Here is a 25584-nt window from a genome sequence, read left to right as displayed (position 1 = left end):
TAGTGAGCCCCTGTTGTTTTCAGTTTCACTATTGACTTCCATCAGTAAAGACTTGTTTTGTTCAACTCCTGCTGTCCGTGTCTCAATCATTCACAGACATAATACCCAGAGATGGAGACAGAGAAGTCGAGGAAGGGAAGGGAAGAGTCGGAGGTGGACCATGTGAAGGTGAGGGAAGGGTGGAAATTGGAAGCAAAATGAATGAAATTATCTAGTTCAGGGCGAGAGCAGGAAACGGCACCGATAAGTCATCAACGTACCGGAAAAAGAGGTGAGGGAGGGGACCCGAGCAAGACTGGAACAGAGGATGTTCCACATATCCCATGAAAAGGCAGGCATAGCTAGGACCCATGCAGGTTCCCATAGCAACACCTTTAATTTGGAGGAAGTGAGTGGAGTCAAAGGAGAAGTTGTTCAATGTGAGAACAGGTTCAGCCAGGCGGAGGAGGGTGGTGGTGGATGGGGACAGCTATCCCTGGCTTGCTTTCATTCACTGCCGGTGGGCATTACCAAAATACAACCATGTCAGACAAACAAGACAACAGTGATGCTGATCACGCTCATCGCTATGGCAATTCACCTGGAAATTGACTGTAAACTGCATCTACCCAAAGACATAATACTATGGCCACAAAACTAGTTGCACATCAATGTTGACTGCTAAAAAAAAAATCTTGGGTGTGTTATTTTATCTATTTCCCCTCCCATATTCTCCCTATGTTGTGCAGGTTCCCCATCAAATTACACAAACTAGGGTTGTATTTGCTGGAAGTTAGAAGGTTAAGGGGTGACTTGATCGAAGTTTACAAGATATTAAGGGTAGAGAGAAACCATTTCCGCTGGTTGGGGAGTCTAGGACGAGGGGACATAGCCTAAAAATTAGAGCCAGATCTTTCAGGAGTGAAGTTAGGAAACACTTCGACACCCAAAGGGTGGCAGAAGTTTGAAACTCTCTTCCGCAAATGGCAGTTGATGCTAGATCAATTGTTAATTTTACATCAGAGATTGATAATTTCTGTTAACCAAAGGTATTAAAGGGGTATGGGGCAAAGGGGGGGAATATGGAGTTAGGTCACAGATCAGTTTGAATGGCGGAACAGGCTCGAGGGGTTAAATGGCCGTCTCCTGTTCTTGTATTCCCACTGATTTGACAGCCTGGGGAGCTGCTCTTAAGAGTTCTGATGGTGTCAATCGAGTCAGGAGTGTGGCTTGGAATGACTGGTCCTTTCATTTTCCCCTTCTCCCCATGAGGGAAGGTCATTGGGTCAGACCCTGGCCTCTGCTTCGAGTCTTCCTCAAGCAGTCGCGATATGGAAGCCACGACCTACCACGGTGTGGCACAATACACTGGGAGGTTTGACAGTCTGTGCCGCTCTGGGTACGACCACTGCTGGAAGTGTAGCCAGTGGGGCTGTGATGTGAAGCAGGCTTCTTTTAACAACCTGTTCTCCTTGCTGTGACTGCAACCAGCTGGACAGTGTGGCATACTTGCACCAGTGGGAAAATTAGAGAAAAATAAATCGCACACAAGAAAGATCCTGTCCACGTGCCACACTTCGCAAATTAAAAGGGAATGAAACCCTTGGGCAGATTTGATGTTACATCTGCCTCCTAATCCAACTCACCTTTTCAAAGGACCCAAAAACTGTGGCAAACCTCATCTCCCTGGGTCTTCTCTTCCTCCTCCAATCTACCGACCACAACTGCTTGATCGGACAACTTTAATTTCACCGTTTGTCTTATAAAGAAATACAAAGCTTCAAACTTCTGCCCTCCCTCTAACATTCTAACAGTCCAGCATGAGAAAAGTCAATCGACCCCAATAAAGCTTGCCACTCTTGTACCCCAACATGGAATCTAACTCTATTTTGAATGCTCCTATGTTTTTTGACTCTGCTCCCACTACTCCGCACAAGAACTTTTAAACCTTAAGCTTGGTGCCACTGAATCACTACGTTCTAATTTATCCCGTCTTCAACTAGCAATAGCCCTACACCTAGGTTCCCCATTTAAAAAAATCCTGTTAAATGGTCCAAACTAAAGAAGCATATAGCTGTGTAGCATATGTGAAAACCAAGAGTCAGTGGCATGCAAGTCGTAAATGGAAAATGCAATCAATCATTATTGAAACATATTATTACATTTTCAACAGATTCATCACCACTCTACTCTGAGTAAACCATCTAGACCAGTGCTACACACGGCTCAACCCACTGATTACTGCCATGGCTTCACTCAGCAGTTCGTATTTCTAAATTCTGTTTCTCTCCTGTCCTTAGGAGATACAGTTCCTCTCGGTCTCCCCTCACGTGATCTCCTAAATTCTGTTCTGAAACAAGCTGCACAGGAGCAGCCTAGGGATGATTCTCCCTCCGGTCTACCTTCCTTCATATGTTGAGAACTCTGAGAATTCCAAAGGATTGTGGTTCTTTGGAATTTTCTACCCCAGAGGGCTCAGTCGTTGAGTATATTCAAGACAGAGCTCGATAGATGTTTGGATACTAAGGGAATCAAGGGCTAAGGGGATAGTGCGGGAAGGTGGAGTTGAGGTAGAAGATCAGCCATGATCTTATTGAATGGCGGAGCAGGCTCGAAGGGCCGACTCCTGCTCCTATTTCTTATGTTATGCAGACAGACCCACAAATTCCCAGCTTACATTTCGTTAGCCCACCGGCAACAGACAGCGGATAGTTCCAGCACCCACCCATCCACCCCTACTGCCCAAGGTAGAACATACAAGCATTTCTTTATCTGGCTCCGGCAAAGGACCATCCAATAAAATAAGCTTCTTTAAATCTTCTTCGAGGGTTGACTTGTAGGTTCTGCGTGGTGATCGGAGGTCTCGGAGAGATGCTCGCAACCTGGGCTGCCCGAAGACATTTGTAGAGGCAACACTGGAATTCCTGGGGGAGAAATAAAACAGAATGCAGAGTTTAAAGACAATGAATAATAAATAGTGTGTCTGGGATATTACTGCAACTGGATTACACACACTTCATTGTCTTTTAATGTTCACAAAGTATGGGTCAAAAATAGTGAGATGCATGAATAGTGCACATTTTTTCCTCTCCAACCGAGAAGCATGGTTTTCCAAATTGAGATTCCTAGGACTCTGCAAGGTCATCAGACTTTGTCTGTCTGTCAGACGTCTATATTTATTGACTTCCTTGTTATTTGCCTTTGGGTAGCTCACATTGTCTTGTGGAAGTTAGGACAGAGGCTCCCCAGGACTATGCCAACATTGCGTGGGCGAGGCGTGCCTCCATTATCCTACCGCAGATCTGGAAACCATTGTGTGAAGGCACAAACTCATGCCTCACCGCTACACAGGACAAATCAACCAAACTCGAGAGCATGAAGCATGGAATCAGAAAAGGCCATTGAGCGGTCAAACCCGCATCTTCCACAGACCATGTACGACCTGTCCCATCAAATCTTCCGCGGAAAGCTTCTGCAAAATTTGTACCCAACCCCCAAATGGTTGTAAAGTGAAGCTCTAGAATATCTACTCAACTTTACATCCGCTATTCAATCCCGGGTCAGTCGTTTTATGCATATGATATTTTTCAATGGTTCCCCAATCTCACAGGATCCATTACAGGAAGCTTTCGATTAACCGGCCACTAAATAACCGGAAATGTCAGTTAACTGGCAAAATTCAGGGGTTGGTTCAGATAACCTTTTTTTTACTTTTAGTTACTTTTTTTTAAACTCATTTCTGGCCGTGCAAGCGTCTAACTGAAGCTGTTGCTAAGCTACAGAGACACTTGCAAGCTGTGCTGATTGTTTTGAAGCTAAGCAACAGGGTTTGTTGCTTTAGGCGGCACGCTGAGCTCCGTATCTTTTAACTATCGCGCTCGATTCTCCGGCAATGTTGATAGACCGGCACCGGCTCGGTCCCGTCCGTGCCGGATACCAGAAAGTTTCCTGTATGTTCCATAATCACTTATGTCTATACTTATCCCCAAAATCTTCAACCCCACTCCTAGCTAGACATTCATACACATGGGATGAGTCAAAAAGAGGAAAATACACATTTAGAACCAGCTAGATTCTCAAACCCAGATAATAATTTGCCTCAAAGCTCTCTGCTGTTCTTGGTTGACCTAGGAAGTGCCCTTGAATAACATTAGAAGGAATTACTCTCCTTCCATCCTCGCCTCCGAGTTAGAAGGTCGTGGGTTCAAGTCTCACTCCAGAGACTTCAGCACGTAATCTAGGCCGACACTCCACTGCACTGTCGGAGGTGCCGTCTTTCGGATGAGACGTTAAACCGAGGCCCCGTCTGCTCTCTCAGGTGGATGTAAAAGATCCCACGGCACTATTTTGAAGAGGAGCAGGGGAGTTCTCCCCGGTGTCCTGGCCAATATTTATCCCTCAACCTTTACCCTGATGGTCAAATGTGAAGGGTGCAGAAGGCACGGTTTTGTACTCTTCATCCTCCCTCTCACTTCTAGTAAAAGGTGAGAAAGTAGGGGACAACAGTAAGTTCAGTCAAAAAAATATCATGGCACTAGCCAAACATAACAATTTCACACTTTCAAATGTTTTGTAAGACAGCTCCTGCCCTGTGTATTTCAACTTTGCAATTATATTTGAGTACATCAAATATAAAGCACACACTAGAAAATTAGAGGAATCTTTTAAAAGCCAAACAATATTTGTAACTTTTCCTGTTCATACACTATGGGGGAGAAATTGGGTGGAGCCGCAAACGGGGCGCCAAGCTCGCCTGGGTGCCGGAACTAGCGCAGCGATCGCAGCAGTTGCGACCGCCGGAAATTCAGCTTGAACGCCCCTAGAGGGACATGGGGCGAGGCTCGAGGCGCGCCGCGTCCCTCTTAAGGCGCTGAAACTGAATATTGCAGCGCAACATGTCGCAGCGCCACGGCGCGCTGCGGTACTGCAGGCCTTCCTCCCCTTCTTAAGGGGGAGGGGCCTGCACCAGCGCGAGCGGAGATCGCGAGTGCTGGCAAAAGAGCCCGGCACCGAGGAGAAGTGCCGGGCTCTCGGAAAACAGCCGGCACTGCCGCAGGGGGGGGGGGGGGGGGGGGGGGGGAGAGATCAGGAGGCCGGGGACGGAGGTGCTGGCAGGCGGCCGCCGAAAAAACAGCCGCCCCGCACCTCCACCTTAATCTGCGCCACTGCCGCCACAGGTAGGCCCTGTGAACCGGGCGCGATTTGCGAATGGCGCTACAGAGATGGGCGCTACCGAATATCGAGATCGGGGCGGTAGAGGGGCGCTGCGCACACCGATGACGTCATCGGTGGCGGCGCAGCGCAACAGGCTAACGTCGCCATTAGCGTCCCGCTAAATATCGCGGGAGGCGTGGCCAGTGGCGCTAAAGCCACTGAGTGCCCTCTTTAGGCGCTAACTGGTGGCGCAGCCCACCGAATTTCTAGGCCTATATGTTTTGTGTGAATTATTACCACTCAATAAATTAATTCATTTGGAAAGTTAATCACACCTCCTGCAATGGCTTAATGGGTCATTTTACTGCCTTGTTTGCAAGAGAGCCACAGACCCAGAAGGTCCCAGGTTTGAGGCCTTTGCTGCTCTCAGCCAAGCTGGCAGCAGTGTTGCTACGAATGGCCACACCGTCAGAGTTAGGGGAAGGACAAGGAAAATCAGCCAGTGTTCCCGCAATCCGTGCTGGAAAGTGTGCGAGTGGACATTTGGGAAGCACAGGATCGGGCATGACCGTGATGCCCGCCCCCCGACTGGTGAAGTACCTGCTGACACTCACTGTTGAAACTTACACATGAAGAAGGATCGCGCGCCAAGTCCCGTTAACGCATGCTCGCTGACCTAAATTGGCTCCCAGTCCAGCGATGCCTCAAATTAAAAATTCTCATCCATATGTTCAAGTCCCGCCATCGCCTCACCCCTCCCTATCTCGAACATCCTCCAGCCCTACAACCAATGCTCCCTCTAAATTTTTGGGGCCGCGCGGGCTGTTCAAAATACCGCACATGCGCGGTTCTTGCATTGACAAGCCGGCTGCACGGGATCACTGGAGCGCTGTGCAGCTGCGCAACTTAAAGGGAACATTGCCTACAACCCCCTCAAAAACTCTGCGTTACTCTGGTCTCGTGTATCCTCGACTTACTTCACCCCATCACTGTTGCCCGTGCCTTCAGCTGTCTCGGCTCCAAGCGCTGAAATTCCCTCCCTGAACCGCTCTCCTACTTTAAGATGCTTCTTAATACAACCTCTTTGACCAAGCTTTTGGTCACCTGTCCTAATTTCTCCTTGCATGGTTCGGTGTCAAATTTGGTCCGATTACGTTCCTGTGAAGGCCTTGGGACGTTTTACTACATTAAAGGCGCTGTATAAATGCAAGTTGTTGTTGAGTCAGCAAAGAAAGGCGCAGCATTCTTGAAAGCACACAGACGCCAGAACAAGCCAGTCCCTTCAGGACAGAAGACACAGATGGAAAATAAAGAGAGCACGCTACGTGAGGCTTTTATATGGGAAGAGAGAAAGCCTTTTGATCACACTAACAAACTTCTAATACGTGTTGGAAGGAACAAAAGTTTTGCCCAGGCACTACCGCTAGGCACTCTGACAACTGAGGCCGTGTGTGAGCACTGTTGGAAATACTCGCCCCCCCCACCCCTGTCTCTGGGCAAAAATATTTTAAACTCCTCAGATCTCAAGTGCCAGCAGAAATTGGTTTTGATTTCTCCTGCTAAACCATTCTAGTCTCTGAAAGGAAACCACTAGCAGATTCGGAATGTAAATGCTGTTGAATTTCTGTCCTCATTTTGCCACATGTTGGCGATTAGGCTCTGCTCCCTGACAATGTGCAGCAAATGCCACTGAATGGGTGCAGTCAGAGAGATAGCTTTATTAGCCCTTCCTCTTTGGTGTGCGGCAAGCATCAGAATCTTTCCCCAGTGTTGTGCTTAAATACAACTTACAACCTTTACACTATTAAAAAGGCAGTCACGGGGCTTATAAAAGTCATGAGGAATCAATATTTATTTTAACTTCCTTTTCAAAATGCATTTTGAAAAGGAATAGTTAAACATTGGGAAGATCAAAGCCATTGTCTTAGGCCCCCCAACACAAACTCCGTACTGTTGCCACCGATTTCACCCCGCTCCCCAGCCAGTGCCTTAGGTTGAACCAGACTGTTTGCGACCTCAATGTCTTATTTGACTTCGGGCTTTGCTTCCGACCCCATATCCTCTCCATCAGAAAGACCGTCTACCTCCACCTCCATTACATCACCCATCCTCCATAAGCTACAGCCCCACCTCCACCACCCAGAACTCTCCGCTCCTCCAAATCAGGCCTCTCTTGCATTCACCCCCTTCGCCCCACCATTGGTGGCTGCACAACAGCTATGGAACTCCTCTAGCCTCTCCATCTTTAAGACCCTCTCTAAAAGCCACCTTTATGACAAAGCTGTTGGTTACCCCTCTTAATCTGCTTGACTCGGCATCTATTTTTGTCCGATTTTGCCTCTGTGACGCGCTTGGGACGTTTTTCTATGTTGAAGTCGCTATATAAATGCAAGTTGTGGTTGCTGAATATAAGCACCAATGACGCCAGTTAGCAATACTGACAGAAGAGGGTTGCTTTACTCCCCAAAATAATTTGTGTGCGTGTTAGCGTGGCGCAGTGGGAGCACTCTCGCCTCAATAGTCAAAAGGTTGTGGGTTCGAGCCCCATTCCAAGACTTGAGCACACAACCTAGGCCGACACTTCAGTGCAGCACGGAGGGAGTGTTGCACCGTCATGGGGTGCCGTCTTCTGGATGAGACGTTAAACCGTCTGTCTGCTTAGACACATGTAAAAGATCCTATGGCATTATGCAATGAGCAGGAGGTTCTCCCCGTGTCCTGTCCAACCTTCTTCCTTTAACCACCACCAAAAGAGAAAGAGATTACCCGGTCATTCATCTCATTTGCTGCTTGTGTGCCTTGCATGTCTGCCACATTTACCTAAATGATAGTGACTGCACTTCACATACATAATTCGTTTTGGGATATTCTGAGGAGAGGCCTCAATTTGGTACTGTGGAGGAGGGCGAAGAGGGCAGGAGAAAGGGACTAGAGGCAGTTAGGCATGGACAGGAGGCTTGGGATTTCTTGTCCGATAGGCCCTTCTCAAAGTCTTCTATTCAGTTCATTACATCCCCGTGTTGCTCAATCTTTCTTTCCCCAACATGCAACACTTTGCAATTGTCTGTATTAAATTTCACTTGCCATTTGCATGATCCAAATCCTTTGGCAAAATATTAACTGCATCCTCAGTCCCCGCTGAACTTTCTATTTCTGTGATATCTGCACATTGAACAAGCTTACAAATTGTTCCTGCATCCATATCATTTATGTAGATAAGGAAGAATGGGGGCCCAAGCACCGAATACTGCAGTGAAAATCTATTATTGTACTTTAAAGTGGAATTTGCTGGCGATTTATAATTTTCCAGTACATTACATTCAGCCAAACATGAGTGCTCATGAATAGTAATTATAGTGCCTTGCATTTTATTTCTTGCCTCCGCACAGGACCCCGCCTTTGTGTAACCGAGGCGCTCATTTTGATGCCACACCAGTGGGTCTTCCAGAGTTTACGGCTGCATTCACTCTGAAAATATTTGTCTAATTACAGCCGCGCTTAATTTCACCCTGCTCTAAGTTAGAGGCTGCAGCAATGTGAACAATGAGCTGAATCGAAGGCAAGGCCACGAACCCCAACCCCTCCCACTGACCTCTGTTGCATTAGTGTAATCACTGGAACCACTGGAATTTCAGATTTTGACAGTGTGGTGTGCACACACACAACTGGCTACAGCCTACAAAGTTTGGGATGGGGGGGGGGGGGGGAAAGAAGAGGGAAGTGAGTAGACAGCACGAGTTCCTGCTCCTGACTTTTCAGTGACCATGTATGAAAAGGTGCCTATGTGTGGATGTTGGGTGAAGATGTGATTGGGCTTGTAGATAACCCAGCAACAATCATCATCTAGGCTTATACATGACAAATGGGCAAGGAGACGAGGGCTACTAGCATGTGTGGAACGGTTTCCAAGCATAAATTACCACCTTCAGAAAGAGAAAACCAAAGGGATAGAGGGGTGCAGCATGGAAGGAATTCCCTTTATTTTCCTCGTTTAATCTTTCCTCACACTCGCACCACTCCCAAGTTGAATGTTCCAGACCAGCAATCGCACCCCAGCCTCTGCCAGTACAGCTCTTGGGAAGATCGCTGGGAGGTTGAAAGATGTGGTAGAAGTGAGTCACTCTCCAAATTTTCCTTCCAATCCCTGTGGGGAAGTATTCCAGCGTTCACCCAGCCCTTCCCTAATGTTATTCCTTGAATGGGGAAATCATAGATGCAATCCTATGACCTCCCACTCTGAGCCACAGCACATCAGAGCACCAACACCCTGCGCCGCCCACCCTGTACTGAACAATATATTCTTTCACAACTTACACAGTGGCCACACACACGCCTACCAAAAACAGGATCGCTGGCCGCATTACTCTTGGTGAAAGGCAGCAAGGCTCTAGATTTGGGATCACTGTACTGGATGGGAGAGCTGTAGTTTTGTGGCTTGGCCCTGGGTCATGTGGAAGCAATTATTTGCTGTCAGATCAACGGTGGTGTTTTTCCGACTGACTATCAGATAAAGAAAACATTTCAGGCAATTCAATCCCTAGGTTCATCTTTTTCATTGTTTTATGCCAGAAAAGTTCTTTCTGGGTTAAACTGGGCTTAATTTTTTTTAAATTTAAAATCAAACAAATATGTAGTTGAGATTATTGATGAAATGCGCCTATTTTATGACCTAAAGCCTTAGCGTTCTCCCAGCAGCCAATCAGGCAGCAAGCAATGGGACTGCTGGGGAAACCTAGGCTGGTGTTTGGATATAAATGTGAGGAGCTTCTATGATGTCGACCATCAACAGATACTCGAGACAAAAACAAAATGAGGTAAACTCGTAATTTTATCGATAATAAAGCATCAAAATCATCTGGGTGTGTAGCATCCAGCGTATTCAGTTTCCAGGTCAGGTACAGTGATCGCAGGGATGGGAGCTCATTAGGTTAGTGTGAAAACACACAGGCAGGCTGCAGGCTGGTCTGTTAATATGCAGCAATTTCCCTTATGCAATCTACATCAGGATGTTGGCTCTGGACCAAGGGCCTCTGCTTTTCACCAAATCCATCGAGCTACATACTAAATATGTTAGAAATGTCTAAACGTATGAGTGCAGAGTTCCAACTTTCTGTCCGATAGGTTTGTGTTAACCACATGGGTCACTGATCAATGGCTAATCTTATTAGATCCAAGAATCACATTCTACAACAAACACAGAAGGCAGCCATTACAGTTCCACACCAAAAGCTAAAAGTGTAAGTGACTCGAACCAGTAAAAGTTGAAACTGGAAAATTCAAATAAGTTGAAGTAACTAAAAAAATCTCAAAATACAAGTTTTTTTTACAGAAATTTTAACAAAGTTAATGGTTTGAGCTTAGCCAAGGCCTGGGATCCTGGGGCTCAATTTATGAGCAGACTGAGTTAGAGAGCAGATGCCAGGACCTATTCAATTTCAATTTTTTTTTTTTAATTGCCCATCAGCAAATCCACAGTTTCCAGTTGTATTTTTCTAAATTTGGAATTTCTCATTTGGAAGACAGCTAGAGGCAGAATCACAATGTTAACAATTCTCCCACCAATAAATATTCCAATATAAGAATCCCTGTTTCTTTAAGCTATTCCAGTAACAAAGGCAGCTTACTTTCCCTTTCACAATTTATCAGCCATGGCTCAGTGGGCGGCACTCGCGCCTCGGTGTCAGGTCGTGGGTTCAAGCCCCTCTCCAGAAACGGGAGCTCATAAGCTAGCCCCCCCCCCCCCCCCCCCACCCCCACACCCCCCCCCCCCCCCACATTGTCGACTTTTTTTTGGTAGGGGTTGAAGGGAAGGAGCCAACAGATTAGAACTACTGAGTCCAATCTGCAGCGAGGGAAATGAATCAACACCCAGCTGATATAACAAGCTCACTGAATCACTCAAAGCCAATAATTTAGCCAGTCAAGTTACTTCACTTACACGGGTGGCCATAGCAAGTTGTCGATGGTGCTTATCGAAGTAATGAAGATGGAAAATGACCAAGGTGGTTTCCCTTTCCCTCCCCCTGCCTCGTGAGCGGCGCAAACACGTGGATACAACAGGAACGCAATCACAAACAAAATACGTCAAGGCAACCATTACAAAATCTTTCCTACATTGATTAAGGCAATGTGTTTGGAAATATTAATACAGAACTAGCTCCTACAGTACATTAAACGGGCTCAATGACCGAATGACCTTCTCATTCCATGCTTTCATACAAGGGCTGCAGCAAACTCGCTCTCCTCCAAAGTTCCTGAGGTGGGGACAGGACAACAATTTGAAGATTGTTAAAAAAAAAAAGGCCTCATAATTAGGATGCAATGGTTTAAGAACATAAGAAATAAGAGCAGGAATAGGTCATTTGGCCCCTCGAGCCTGATGAGATCATGGCTGATCTGACCTTGGGCTCAGCTCCATTTCCCCGCCCGCTCCCCATGACCCTTCACTCCCTTATTGTTCAAAAATCTGTCTCTCTCCACCTTAAATATATTCAATGACCCAGCCTCCACAGCTCGCTGGGGCAGAGAATTCCACAGATTTACGACCCTCAGAAGAAATTCCTCCTCATCTCAGTTCTAAAAGGGCGCCCCCTTATTCTGAAACTGTGCCCCCGCGTTCTAGATTCCCCCACGAGGGGAAACATCCTCTCTGCATCTACCTTGTCGAGCCCCCTCAGTATCTTATATGTTTCAATAAGATCCCCTCTCATTCTTCTAAACTCCAATGAGTATAGGCCCAACTTGCTCAATCTTTCTTCATAAGTCAACCCCTTCATCTCAGGAATCAACCTCGTGAACCTTCTCTGAACTGCCTCCAATGCAAGTACATCCCTCCTTAAATATGGAGACCAAAACTGTACACAGTACTCCAGGTGTGGTCTCACCAATGCCCTGTACAGTTGCAGCAGGACTTCCCTGCTTTGATACTCCAACCCTGCAAAACAAAACCATATGGGTAAATGCATTAAATTACACAGACCCAGTCCCCAGAAGGCCCCCCTCCCCAAAAACATGTCATGAAAGCTAGGAAGAGTGAGAGGGGAGGGGGAGACTGTAAAGATGCATATATAGGTTCCTGCCCATAGAAAATCAAAGGAAACAAACACAAAAAATGTCTTCTTAACTACCAAAGAATCCAGAGTAAGGCGAGAAGGAAGCACTTTTTTTAAAAATCGAGAAATGCAGAAGACAGACCAAGGCCCAAACATTTGGATAGATTGGAATAGGTAAATCAGGTAATGGTGGTTACAGGATGCCAACGCTGGATTTTAAAAGCCTCTAGGTTGCAAGAGCAAGGAAAAGTCCGAGGGAGATAAGAAATTCCACAGTTCTGGGTCCCCGGGAAAGAATGAATAAAGCGGGAGACTGCTCCAGATTCTGCTTTTCAACACCGTGACGATGGAGGGAAGTGGAAGAAAGTGCAAGGCGGTGCTCAGGAGGAACAAGTTCGGAGAAGCAATAATGTAATAAATATCAGTAAAGCAGAGAGACAAGAAAGATTCCAACAGAGGAAGACGATAAACATTAGAGGGGGTTTTGCCCATCAGATAATCTTGCATCTTGTCCAGGAGTTCAAGAGGTGCAGGGGTAACCTTCCTCCAGATCTAACTAGCATTCAAGTCTTGGAGGGTCTTGAGCATTATAGAAAGCCCAAACTATGGAGGGACCAAGATTATGGGAGGCAGATTTAGCAATGGAATAAGATGGGAGCATTCCATTTAAGATCAGAGTGAAGCCAAAAATGGCAATAAATGGATGATTCCATGGCTAGTATAATTTACATTTGTTGCAGTGGCACGATCAAACCCAACAAAGTAGAGGCCAAAACCTGGCTCCACAGCCTCAGCCATTGCTGCTTTCCAATAATTTGGGGAGGCCGGAGGGCAGCCCTCGGCTGAGAGCAGGCTGCGGATGACACTCTGGTCTCGCTGTCGGGCAGGCACCCGGCCTGGGATCAGCTCCTCCCCAAACGGGAGACGGGGAGCTCGAGGCGTAGGCAAACGCAAAGCCAGTGTCTGCATTCTTTGTGTCGCAAACACTTTTTGAACAGGAAATCAGGTAAGATTGAACAGGCTGGGAGTTTTCTCTAGAAAAGTGAAGGCTGAGGGGTGACCTGACCGAGGTCTTTAGGATTATGAGAGAGTTTGATAGAGTAGACATAGAGAAGATGTTTCCACTTGCAGGAGAGCAAAACTAGGGGCCATCAATATAAGACAGTCACTAATAAATCCAATCGGGAATTCAGGAGAAACTTCTTTACCCAGAGAGTGGTGAGAATGTGGAACTCGCTACCACAGGGAGTGGTTGAGGCGAATAGTGTAGAGGCATTTAAGGGGAGGCTAGATAAGCACAGGAGGGAGAAAGGAATAGAAGGATATACTGATAGAGTGAGATGAAGAGAAGTGGGAGGAGGCTTGTGTGGAGCAGAAACACCGGCACGGACCAGTTGGGCCGAATGGTCTGTTTCTGTGCTGTACAATCTAGGTCATTTTTTACAGTGTTAAGTGCAAATATCAAAGAAGCCCTAATAAGCTGTACTTATTTTGATGGTAAAAGATTGAGCTCCAATCTGCTTATGACAAGGCGCCTACGTTTTTGTTTCTGTGAATCCAGATGGTCGGCTCGGGGTATTGGCTGTTTTTTTCCACCCAGCTGGACATATATTCTTCACATTCTGATAGGAGTAGAAAGATTTGGGGGCAGAGGCGGAGAGCTGAGGATATGATGTCGCTGGCTTAGATACTTCCGGAGGTGGGGTCTTGTACGTGTGAGGGGGCTGTCCTGGTCTGCAATTTAGTGTGCTGGAAAAACAAAATTAAAAATAAATAAAAATGAGCAAACAATAAAAAAAAATCAAGTTAGTCTATGTATTTCCACCTGTTCCCCTTCCGTCTTCTCTCCTCTCCTGAAGATTGCGGCTCATTTTGAGGGAACGCTATCACAAGTGCTAGGAGCCCGTGAACCTCGTCAAAGTTGGCATTCTTCATGTGAACTTGGACACAGCTATTCGACGGCGAGCCTTTTCCCAAGAACTGGGTTGAGACTGACCAAGCTCACTTCACATGGGGCCTATTTCTGTTGTCCGTTTTGCTCAGTTGGCAGCAGACTTTCCCCAGAGTCAGAAAGCTGTGCATTCAAGCCTCACTCCGAGGCTTGAGCACATGAACTGGGCCGACGGGTCAGTGCACTACTCGCGAGTGCTGCATTGTCACAGGTAACATAGAAACATAGAAGATAGGAGCAGGAGCCTCGGCCCTTCGAGCCTGCTCCGCCATTCAACGAGATCATGGCTGATCATCCAAACCCTAGCACCCGGTCCCTACACCGACAGCCATCCCACCCAAGCCCTATCCCCGTAACCCCTTAACCCCACGTATTTAATCCCCCCTAACACGAAGGGTCAATTTTTATCATGGCCAATCAACCTAACCCGCACATCTTTGGACTGTGGGAGGAAACCGGAGCACCCGGAGGAAACCCACGCAAACACGGGGAGAATGTGCAAACTCCACACAGTCACCCGAGGCTGGATTTGAACCCGGGTCCCTGGCGCTGTGAGGCAACAGTGCTAACCACTATGCCACCGTGCTGCCCACGTACTCAGTGACATGAATCAGTCATTCATGAAAGACTTATGAAATAATACTGAGCGGCCTGCGGGTGGCGCTGTCCAGGGAGAGTATAAATACTCGGGCATGGGCCCAGCTTGTGCAGGACATTCTTAACAGGAACTAGTGAAGGACACAACTAGACCTCCATGTTGGAAAACAGTTGATTAAAGCTTTGTTTAACGCTTAGACCAAGTGCCTAGTAGTTTTCTTACGTCACGCGGCACTGCTCAGTACAGGGGGATGCCCTAACATCCTGGTCAACATTCTTCCCTCACCCACCAAAGACAAGTCCACTGGCCATTTATCTAATGGCTGTCTTTGGCATCTTGCTGTGTGCATTTATCTACATTATAGTCACTGCACTTAAAATAATTCACTGCACATGAAGAACTTCTGTGGCTGTAAAAAGTTACGTGAATTTAAGTCTGTCTTTCTTTAAAAAAGAAACTGCTTCCCCACCCCCCCCACTCGAAGAAAATACAGAATCGCCCGAATAAAAATGAAGTTATGTGCAAAGGTAATGACATAACAAGAATGGAATCAGAAGGCAATGATATATCGCACCGACGTGCACTGGATGAACCAGCTGCCCGGTTGGAGGCTGAGCACCATATACAGGGAGGGTCATTTGATACCTTACAGGCAGAGAAAGGAGACCACTGTCCCACCAGTCTGGCTTGAATTCAAACCTGAGTAAAATTCCCCATACATAACACTCTGGCAGGGTGCTTGGTGCAAAGAGACTAGCAAGATTCTCAATTTCAGCAAAGTAGCAAATGGCTGAAGATTTTTTTTTTTTTTTTTAGAACTGGTCTTTTGACAGCAGCACTAGCTCATTTACCTCTGTGTAACAAGGATAATTCAGTCATTGCTCACTGATTTGAGCAGCAGAAATACTATTAATTAAGTTTGAGCCTAAGATAAACCTGTTCTTTATCGCTTTCCTTCAGAGGGCTAATCTTTGCACTCCATTTTAAAGAGTGCACAACTTCGCTCGGTGTAAAAATCTCATTACTTGGAGCCCTGGTGTGGAGCAGCCGAAACAGCATAGCTGAAAAATGACTACCAACAGTATTAGCGGACAAAAGCTCAACAAGTTCGGAAGACATTCCTTTATCTGCCATTTTAAGTCAAGCATTAACCAGTTTGTTTTAAATGAGTTAAAGCCTCGAAAATAACAAAGGAGAATCATAGAAACACGTCAATTTGTCTGCTGCAATCATCAACAGTAATTGCCAAGTTCACAATGGTTTTAGGTCATTTATAGTGAACTCTATTTTTAGGAATTAACAGAACAAGCGTGCACTGTTTCACTCAGTGTAAACTCCCACGCAAGGGCCTCATATTCGATTTTTAAGCTCCAGCGAAAGATTATACTGCCAAGTTTGGAGGTCACAAGAAACTGGACAAAAATACCAGGATTTTTTATCTGTCCTTGGGCTATCCCCTTATTAAAATGATGAATGCGTAAAAACAATCAGGAGCTGAAGAGCACAGTAGTGGATAATCCTGGATTTTGCAGTAACGCAGGGCCAAGATTGTTAGCTATTTGGCAAGTGTATAAAGCTTCAGTGATATAAGCACTACTGCACGAGAAAGAACCGTGGCAGAGTATGATCGACACAGAGATTAAGTGGAGGATCTGCATGGTGGGCACTGGCCTTTGCAAGGTAAGCACAGCAGTGACACAAATCACATTCACAAACAGTCAATTCTTCGCAAATGCTCCAATGTTGCTGACCAAATTACTGATCCAATTACTTACTTAGCTTGCAGTGTTGCCACTGGGATTTCAGCATCATAAAAAACCCATAAATTAAACATAATGGCGAGCGTGTGAAACATCGGAGACATCTGCACTGTGGCTGAAGTACTGGTGGTGGTGACAGGGATCTCCTGGTTTGAGAGGACTTAAACATGTTGCCCTCAGCCAGTAACAACACTAGTCTGTATCAAAAATCTTATGTCGACTGTTTACCAGGAAATTCCATTAGCCCAGTGGCAACCTAATGCGAATCAGTCATATTTGATGGGATTTATTATAATAAATTATGTTGCTGGCTCCCTTGTAATAGGTAAAAATGACATACGAGCCAGATTTCACACGGAGCCCTGGCCAGGATAGAGGTTTTTTTCCCAAATGCACCAGTCAGCATCCAGGATTGGGACATTTGACATTTCCCAATTCGTATAATAAAAGAACATTCAAAGACTCATTTTCTCCCAACGGCAACAAAAAGCTAGTCTTCTCCAGCCAGGAGAGACGATTTGGTGGAGTCCGAACAGGTTACATTGTCACACGAAAAAGATCAAAAAGCTCAACCTGTTTTAAGTGATCGAGAGGGGGTGGGAGAAGAGAAAAAGAGGGGAAATGAAAGAACTTGCATTTCTATAGCGCCTTTTACCACCTCAGGAAGTCCCAAAGTGCTTTACAGCCAATGAAGTACCTTTTTATTTTGTAGTGCGGTCACTGTTGTAATGTGGGAAACGCGGCAGCCAATTTGCACACAGCAAGCTCCCACAAACAGCAATGTGATAATGACCAGATCATCTGCTTTTAGTGATAAATGTGGGCCAGGATACGGAGGAGAATGCCCCTGATCTTTGAAATAATGCGGTGATATCTTTTATATCCACCTGAGAGTGCGCAGATGGGGCCTCGGTATAATGTCCCATCCAAAAGATGGTCAGCGCTCCCTCAGCACTGCGCTGGGAGTGTCGGCCTAGCTTTTGTGCTCAAGTCTCTGGAGTGGGACTTGAACCCACCACCTTCCAACTCAAGAGGCGAGAGTGCTATCCACTGAGCCACAGCTGACACGCGAAGTGATTGAATTGAAAGCACTTTCAACAGTTATCCAACTACCAGCAAGACAACATGGAATCACCAAAGCACTGTTCCATGTTTACTGTTGGGCTATTGAACAACGAGTTGCATTTCATGTTAATCAAGAAAACTATAGCTAATCAGGCTTCTTCACCACCTCAGGGCAAAGTGGATAGATAGTGCTTACTGGTACAGTTACCGTCTCCAAAGGACATCCAAGCCCTAAAGGCAATGCAGTGGAGACCAACAAGACTGATTCCTGATGTTCGAGGGAAGAAATATGAGGAACAATCATAAACTGGGATTCCTCAACCTCAAAGAGGCACCCCAGTGGGGACTACGAGATCATTAATAGGATAGAGTAAACTTGAAACGTCACTTTCAAATACAACAGCAACACAAACAGGCGCATGTTTAGGGTTGTGAAGGGTAAATTTAGAGCAGACATCGATGATGTCTGGGTGATCAAGAAATGCAATGAGTTGCCAAACAAACAGCTAGATACTGCAATGGGAAAAGGGTAGGCTGGTAGATCAAATGGCTGAAGGGCTTTCCCCATCCAAACCCATATTGTGAAATTCCACATCCAAGAGGAGCTAACAAAGCCACAGCAACCGGCTCCAGATCCTAGAATTCACACATCAAACTCTTATACTTTGATGTAAACATTGTCTTCTTAGAACACAACATTTCTACTTCTAAAAATATGGAGAGAAAAGGGGACTGGAGCTAAAGTTGAAAGTTTGATCCAGGTTTTTACCCCCCCATTAAAAGGATGAAACTTCACAGCGCAGGAACAGATCCAAAGGATTGATGCTGTGCCTGGATGAAATGCCTTTTGTGCAAGAAATGTGCCTCAATTACAGTTGGCCACAGTTCTAAAGGCTTCTGACAGCCTGTGTGTTCAGGTGGATATCAAATTACTCAGGATATACGGCACAGAAACAGGCCATTCGGCCCAACCAGTCCATGCCGGCGTTTATGCTCCACTCGAGCCTCCTCCCGTCTTTCCTCATCTAAATCTATCAGCTTAACCCTCTATTCCCTTCTCCCTCATATGCTCGTCTAGCCTCTTAAATGCATCGATACTATTCGCTTCAACCACTCCCTGTGGCAGCGAGTTCCACATTCTCACCATTCTTTGGGTAAAGAAGTTTCTCCTGAATTCCCTATTGGATTTCTTGGTGACTCTCTTATATTGATGGCCTCTAGTTATGCTCTTCCCCACAAGTGGAAACACTCTCTCTGTATCCACTCTATCAAAACCTTTCATAATTTTAAAGACCTCTATTAGGTCACCACTCGGCCTTCTTCTTTCAAGAAAAGAGACCCAGCCTGTTCATCCTTTCCTGATATGTATACCCTCGCATTTCTGGTATCATCCTTGTAAATCTTCTCTGCACCCTCTCCAGTGCCTCTATCCTTTTTATAATATGGCGACCAGAACTGTACGCAGTACTCCAAGTGTGGTCTAACCAAGGTTCGATACAGGTTTAGCATAACTTCCCTACTTTTCAATTCTATCCCTCTAGAAATAAACCCTAGTGCTTGGTTTGCTTTTTTTATGACCTTGCTAACCTGTGTCGCAACTTTTAGTGATTTGTGTATTTGTACTCCGAGATCCCTTTGTTCCTCTACCCCACCCAGACTCGCACCCTCCAAGTAATAAATGACCTCCCTATTCTTCCTACCAAAATACAGGAAACTTTCTGCTATCCGGCACGGACGGGACCGAGCTGGTGCCGTAACATCAAAAGTGCCGGACATACAAGAGTTAATGTTTAAACATACGAACTGAGAAGCTCCGTGTGAATCAACAAACCCTGTTGCTTAGCAACAGCTTCAAAACAGTCGGCTGCAGCTGCAAGCATCTGTAGCTGAAGCTGTTGCTATAGCTACAGACCTTGTGATGCGCTATTAATTACTCATAAAAGACTGAGAGTTAAGAGAGTAACTAAAGGCTTTTATTAGCAAAGAACAGAGCATGCCTCTCGTGGTTGACTGGGTTCCAAGAAGGCAGGGGGCTGCAGGTCAATCACCTTTATACCTGGGCCTGTGTGGGTGGAGCCAGCCGAGACATGTTGAGGCATGCATAGGTACAACAGTGTGTAACAACAACAACAACCAGTGGTTTACCACATTCACCCCTTGTTTAAAATTGAGTCCGGCGGGGTGAAGTGTACTAAAGGTTCGTGTAAGTAAGTTTATCAGGTGGCCTTGTATGCCGTCCTGATCGCCGTGGTGGCGGCGGTGATGGTGCAGCATCCAACGTTGAGTCTGGCGTCTCATTGAGTGGTTGGGTGGTCAATGACGGGTCCTGGGGCTGCGGCATGCCGTCTAGCGGGGTTGGGTTGTGGGTAGTGGTGGATGGCAATGGTAGTGTTTCAGGGGCACCCAAAGGTGCGAGATCTCGTGTGGGGGCTGTGTCCTCCCGCCCGTCCGGGTACGCTACGTAAGCGTACTGGGGGTAGGCGTGGATGGCGAGGGGGGTGTTTCGGGAGCACCCGAAGGTGCGAGGTCCCGTATGGAGACTGTGTCCTCCCGCCCGTCTGGGTACACCACGTAAGCATACCGAGGGTTGGCATGGAGGAGGCTCACCCTCTCGACCAGGGGGTCCGTCTTATGGGACCTCACGTGCTTCCGCAGTAGGACGGGTCCTGGAGAAGTCAGCCATGTCGGTAACGAGATCCCCGATGTGGACTTCCTGGGGAAGGAGAACATTCTCTCGTGAGGGGTAGCATGGGTGGCTGTACAGAGCAGTGACCGAATGGAATGGAGCGCCGCAGGGAGGACTTCCTGCCAGCGAGAGGTCGGAAGGCCCTTAGATTTCAAGTTTAAAAGGACTGCCTTCCAGACCGTCGCATTCTCCCTTTCCACCTGGCCATTCCCCCGGGGGTTGTAGCTGGTGGTCCTGCTTGTAGCGATACCTCTCGAGAGCAGGTACTGCCGGAGTTCGTCGCTCATAAAGGATGAGCCCCTGTCGCTATGAATATAGCTAGGGAAACCGAACAAGGCGAAGAGGTCATTCAGACATTTAATGACCGTGGTACTGGTCATGTCTGAGCAAGGGATGGCAAATGGGAAACGGGAGTACTCATCAATTATGTTGAGGAAGTACACATTGCGGTCGGAGGAGGGGAGGGGCCCTTTAAAATCGACGCTCAGCCGTTCAAAGGGGCGCGTGGCTTTGATCAGGCTTGCTCTGTCTGGCCTATAAAAATGCGGTTTGCACTCGGCACAGATTTGGCAGTTCCTGGTCATGGTCCTGACCTCCTCGATGGAGTAGGGCAGGTTACGGGATTTGATGAAGTGAAAAAACCTGGTGACCCCCGGGTGGCAGAGGTCATTGTGGAGGGTCTTCAGTCTATCGACCTGCGCGTTGGCGCATGTACCACGTGATAGGGCATCTGGGGGCTCATTGAATTTCCCGGGCCGGTACAAGATATCGTAATTGTAGGTGGAGAGTTCGATTCTCCACCTCAAGATCTTGTCGTTCTTGATTTTGCCCCTCTGCTTATTATTAAACATAAAAGCTACTGAACGCTGGTCAGTGAGCAGGGTAAATCGTTTTCCGGCCAGGTAATGCCTCCAATGTCGCACAGCTTCCACAATGGCCTGGGCCTCCTTTTCGACAGAGGAGTGTCGAATCTCGGGGCCCTGGAGGGTCCTTGAGAAAAAGGCCACGGGTCTCCCCGCCTGGTTAAGGGTTGCAGCTAGGGCAAAGTCGGATGCGTCGCTCTCCACTTGGAAAGGGATGGACTCATCCACTGCGTGCATTGTGGCCTTCGCAATATCTCCTTTTATGAGAGTGAAGGCTGCACAGGCCTCTGCTGTCAGGGGGAAGGAGGTGGACTTGATGAGGGGTCTGGCTTTGTCCGCATAGTTGGGCACCCACTGAGCATAGTACGAGAAAAACCCTAGGCATCTCTTCAATGCTTTTTGGCAGTGGGGGAGGGGGAGCTCCATAAGGGGGCGCATCCTGTCGGGGTCGGGGCCGATGACTCCGTTCTCCACTACACAGCCAAGAATGGCAAGGCGCTTGGTACGAAACATACATTTGTCCTTGTTGTAGGTTAGGTTCAGCCGCTGGGCCGTACGGAGGAATTTCTCTAGATTAACATCATGGTCCTGCTGGTCGCGGCCGCAGATGGTGACGTTGTCTAGATAGGGGAAAGTGGCCTGGAGTGCGTTCTGGTCGACCATCCGGTCCATCTCCCGTTGGAAGACTGAAACCCCATTGGTGACGCCGAAGGGAACTCTGAGGAAGTGGTAGAGACAACCGTCAGCTTCAAAAGCTGTGTAATGGCGGTCCCCAGCCCTGATGGGGAGCTGGTGGTATGCCGACTTCAGATCAATCGTCGAGAACACCCGGTATTGTGCTATCTGATTGACCATGTCAGATATGCGGGGGAGTGGGTATGCATCTAGCTGGGTGTAGCGATTGATCGTCTGGCTGCAGTCAATAACTAGGCGCTGTTTTTCGCCAGTCTTCACTACCACCACTTGTGCTCGCCATGGGCTGGTGCTACTTTCAATAATCCCTTCCTTCAGGAGTCTTGCTACCTCGGATTTAATGAAGCTCCTATCCCCGGCACTGTAACGCCTGCTTTTGGTAGCGATGGGCTTACAGTCGCGGGTGAGGTTAGCGAACAAGGGGGGGGGGGGGGGGACTTGAAGGGTGGAGAGGCTGCAAATGGTGCGCGGCGGGCGATTTAAAAGCTGCTGGCTGCAGACTGTGAGTGGGGGGAGGGGTCCATCGTACGCTAATGTGACACTCTTAAGGTTGCACTGAAAATCCAACCCCAGTAGAACGGCAGCGTAAAGATGGGGCAGGACCAGGAGTTTAAAATTTTTGTATTCTGTGCCCCTTACTGAAAGGGTCACTACACAGTAGCCACCGACGTCCGCTGACTGGGCTTTGGAAGCCAAAGAGATCCGATGTCGCATCGGCAGGACCGGGAGAGAGTAACTGCGCACCGTGTCGGGGTGGATAAAGCTTTCCGTGCTCCCGGTCAAAAAGGCAGGTAGTGGCGCGGCCGTTTACCTTAATGTCCATCATGGACCTGGACAGTTGATGAGGGAGAGATTGGTCCAGCATCACGGAGGCCAGCGTATGGTCGAGCGAGTTGATGTGGTTGTCAGATGAGGCGGTGGTTGAGTCCGGGTCCCCCGTGGTTGAAGTTGGAGACGTCCGAGATGGCGGACAAAATGGCGGCGCCCATGGTCCCGATCCCCACGCGGCTGGGGGAGCCCAAGATGGCGGACAAGATGGCTGCCCCCACGGTTCGCACGCGGCGCTGCTGGCGTTAGCGGTTTTACCTTTGCAGGCGCTGACATAGTGTCCTTTCTTCCCGCAGCCGGAGCAGGTAGCGTTTCTCGCCGGGCAGCGTGCTCTGGGGTGTTTTGCCTGGCCACAAAAATAACATTTCTGTGCCTTGGACATCGCAGCAGCAGTTGAAGGTGGCGGTCCCATGACCCAAGGTTGTGGCGTCCACGTTGCGGAGCGGTTAGGGGAGAAGGCGTCCATATTCCTGTGGGCCGCGTCGAGCGAGAGCGCGAGGGACACTGCCTTTCTCAGGTCCATTTCTCCCTTTTCCAACAGTCTCTGCCGGGAGTAGTCGGACCTTAGACCCGCAACGAAAGCATCTCGGATCAGTCCCTCCGTGTGTGCTGCGGCTGATGCTTCTTTGCAATCGCAGTCTCGGCCGAGTATCCGTAGTGCCCGTAGGAAGGCCTCCACCGATTCCCCGGGCTGCTGTCTGCGGGATCTTAAGAGGTGCCGGGCATAGACCGTATTTACCGGGCGTGCGTATTGCCCTTTTAGCAGACCGATAGCCGCCGCGTAGGTCGTCGCGTCCTGGATTATTGTATAAACTTGGTGGCTCACCTTTGAGGCCAGGATTTCCAACTTGTTTTCGTCCAGGGTCACAGTTGAGGCTTGCAGGTAGGCCTCGAAGCAACGCAGCCAATGCGCGAATTTGGTAGCCGAACCCGCTTCTTGGGGGTCTAGGTCCAGGCATGTTGGTCTGAGGGCTCGCAGCAGCTCCTGTTGCTCAGCGTTTGGTGCAGCAGCCTGCTGTTCAGCGTTTGGTGCAGCAGCCTGCTGTTCAGCAAATGTCGACATTTTGTTTTTGCTAATAAAATTGATGCGCTATTAATTACTCATAAAAGACAGAGTTAAGAGAGTAACTAAAGGCTTTTATTAGCAAAGAACAGAGCATGCCTCTCGTGGTTGACTGGGTTCCAAGAAGGCAGGGGGCTGCAGGTCAATCACCTTTATACCTGGGCCTGTGTGGGTGGAGCCAGCTGAGACATGTTGAGGCATGCATAGGTACAACAGTGTGTAACAACAACAAGTGGTTTACCACACCTTGCAGTGCTTGACTGGGGAAAAAAAAAAAGCAACGAGAACTAAAAAAGCATAGAAAACGGCTCCTGATTTTTGCCGTTAGATCGAGTATTCCGGACATATAACTTCCGGATAAACCAAAGTTTCCTGTACCTCACGTTTATCTGTGTTGCACTTCATTTGCCAATTATATGCCCATTCTGCAAGTTTATCAATGTCCTCCTGTAATTTATTGCAGTCCTCCTCAGCATTGACTATCCCCCCCCCGCCCCCCAAATTTGGTGTCATCCGCAAATTTAGAAATTGTGTTTTTGATTCCAAAGTCTAAATCGTTAATATAAATTGTGAGCAATAGTGGTCCCAGCACTGATCCTTGTGGAACACCACTCCCCACCTTCTGCCACTCTGAATAGCTACCCTGTACTCCTACTCTCTGCTTTCTGTCTTGAAGCCAGCTAGCTATCCATTCTGCTACAGGAAACTGTGAGATATCCGGCACCGACGGGACCGAGCTGTTGCTGTCCCATCAAAACTGCCGGACAAACCAGCGCTAATGTTAAAACATACGGAAGCTTTTGAGCTCCGTATCTAGCAACAAACCCTGTTGCTTAGCTTCTAAACAGTCGGCCGTAGCTTGCAAGCGTCTCTGTAGCTAAGCAACAGCTTTAGCGAGACCTTGCAGAGCCTGACTGGTGAAAAAAAAGCAACGAAAAGAAAAAAAACTTACTGAACCGACTCCTGATTTTTGCCGGTGGCTCGAGCATTCACAGAATCCTCACAGTGCAGATAGAGGCCATTTCGGCCCATCGAGCCTGCACCGACACATATCCCACCCCACGTATTTAATCCCCTAACACACATTAAGGGTCAATTTATTCATAGCCAAATCAACCTAACCCGCACATCTTTGGACTGTGGGAGGAAACCGGAGCACCCGGAGGAAACCCACGCAGACACAGAGAATGTGCAAACTCCACACAGACAGTCGCCCGAGGCCAGATTTGAACCCGGGTCCCTGGCGCTGTGAGGCAACAGTGCTAACCACTATGCCACCGTGCCCCTCGGACAGTTAACCTCTGGATAAATCAAAGTTTCCTGTACTTGTCCCCTGACTCCGCTCTCTCTGACCTTGTTCATCAGTCTATTATGGGGCACCTTATTGAAGGCCTTTTGAAAATCTAGATAAATGACATCTACTGCATTACCATCGTCTACGCTCTTATCTCTTCAAAAAATTCAATGAGGTTGGTCAAGCAAGACTTTCCCTTTTGAAATCCATGCTGACTATTCATTACTATGTTTTTGGTTTCTAGATGTTCTTCTATTTTCTCGTTTAGTAGGGATTCCATTATTTTTCCTACCACCGATGTTAAGCTGACTGGTCTATAATTCCCTGGACAGGTTCTATCCCCCTTCTTAAATATAGGTGTTACGTTAGCTATCCGCCAGTCCTCTGGCATTACACCTTTTTCTAACGAATTATTAAATATGTGTAGTAATGCCTCCGCTATCTCTTCCCTAGATTCTTTTAAAATGCGTGGATGCAATTCATCCAGACCAGGGGTTTTATCCTCTTTGCGAGTTTGGTTAGTTTATTTAATATATCCCCTCTTTTTATTTTAAATGCACTTATCTCATTACTAATCTCATCATCCAACATAATGTCC

The 25584-nt window shown here is 47.5% G+C and overlaps 1 protein-coding gene across 6 annotated transcripts in view; it reads right to left on the bottom strand.

Annotated features, from left to right (window-relative positions):
- sipa1l3 (signal-induced proliferation-associated 1 like 3) overlaps positions 1-25584 on the bottom strand; it is a 233984-nt gene that overhangs the window by 18396 nt on the left and 190004 nt on the right. For 5 of the 6 annotated variants that reach the window (XM_085973275.1, XM_085973272.1, XM_085973273.1 and 2 more), the window contains 2 exons: positions 13725-13934; positions 2738-2903 (listed from right to left, as the gene is read on the bottom strand). In XM_085973275.1, coding sequence (XP_085829401.1) covers positions 2738-2903; positions 13725-13934 — 376 coding nt within the window. The remainder of the gene's footprint in view (positions 1-2737; positions 2904-13724; positions 13935-25584) is intronic. The other variant, XM_085973277.1, reaches the window with a different exon arrangement.

The sequence above is a fragment of the Somniosus microcephalus genome, chromosome 34 (assembly GCF_052327205.1).
Source record: "Somniosus microcephalus isolate GS21.2 chromosome 34, FLI_Smic_1.0, whole genome shotgun sequence".
Classification (NCBI taxonomy): Eukaryota; Metazoa; Chordata; class Chondrichthyes; order Squaliformes; family Somniosidae; genus Somniosus; species Somniosus microcephalus.
The sequence above is the reverse complement of the archived record's forward strand: the minus strand, read 5'-3'. Positions and strand labels throughout refer to the sequence as shown.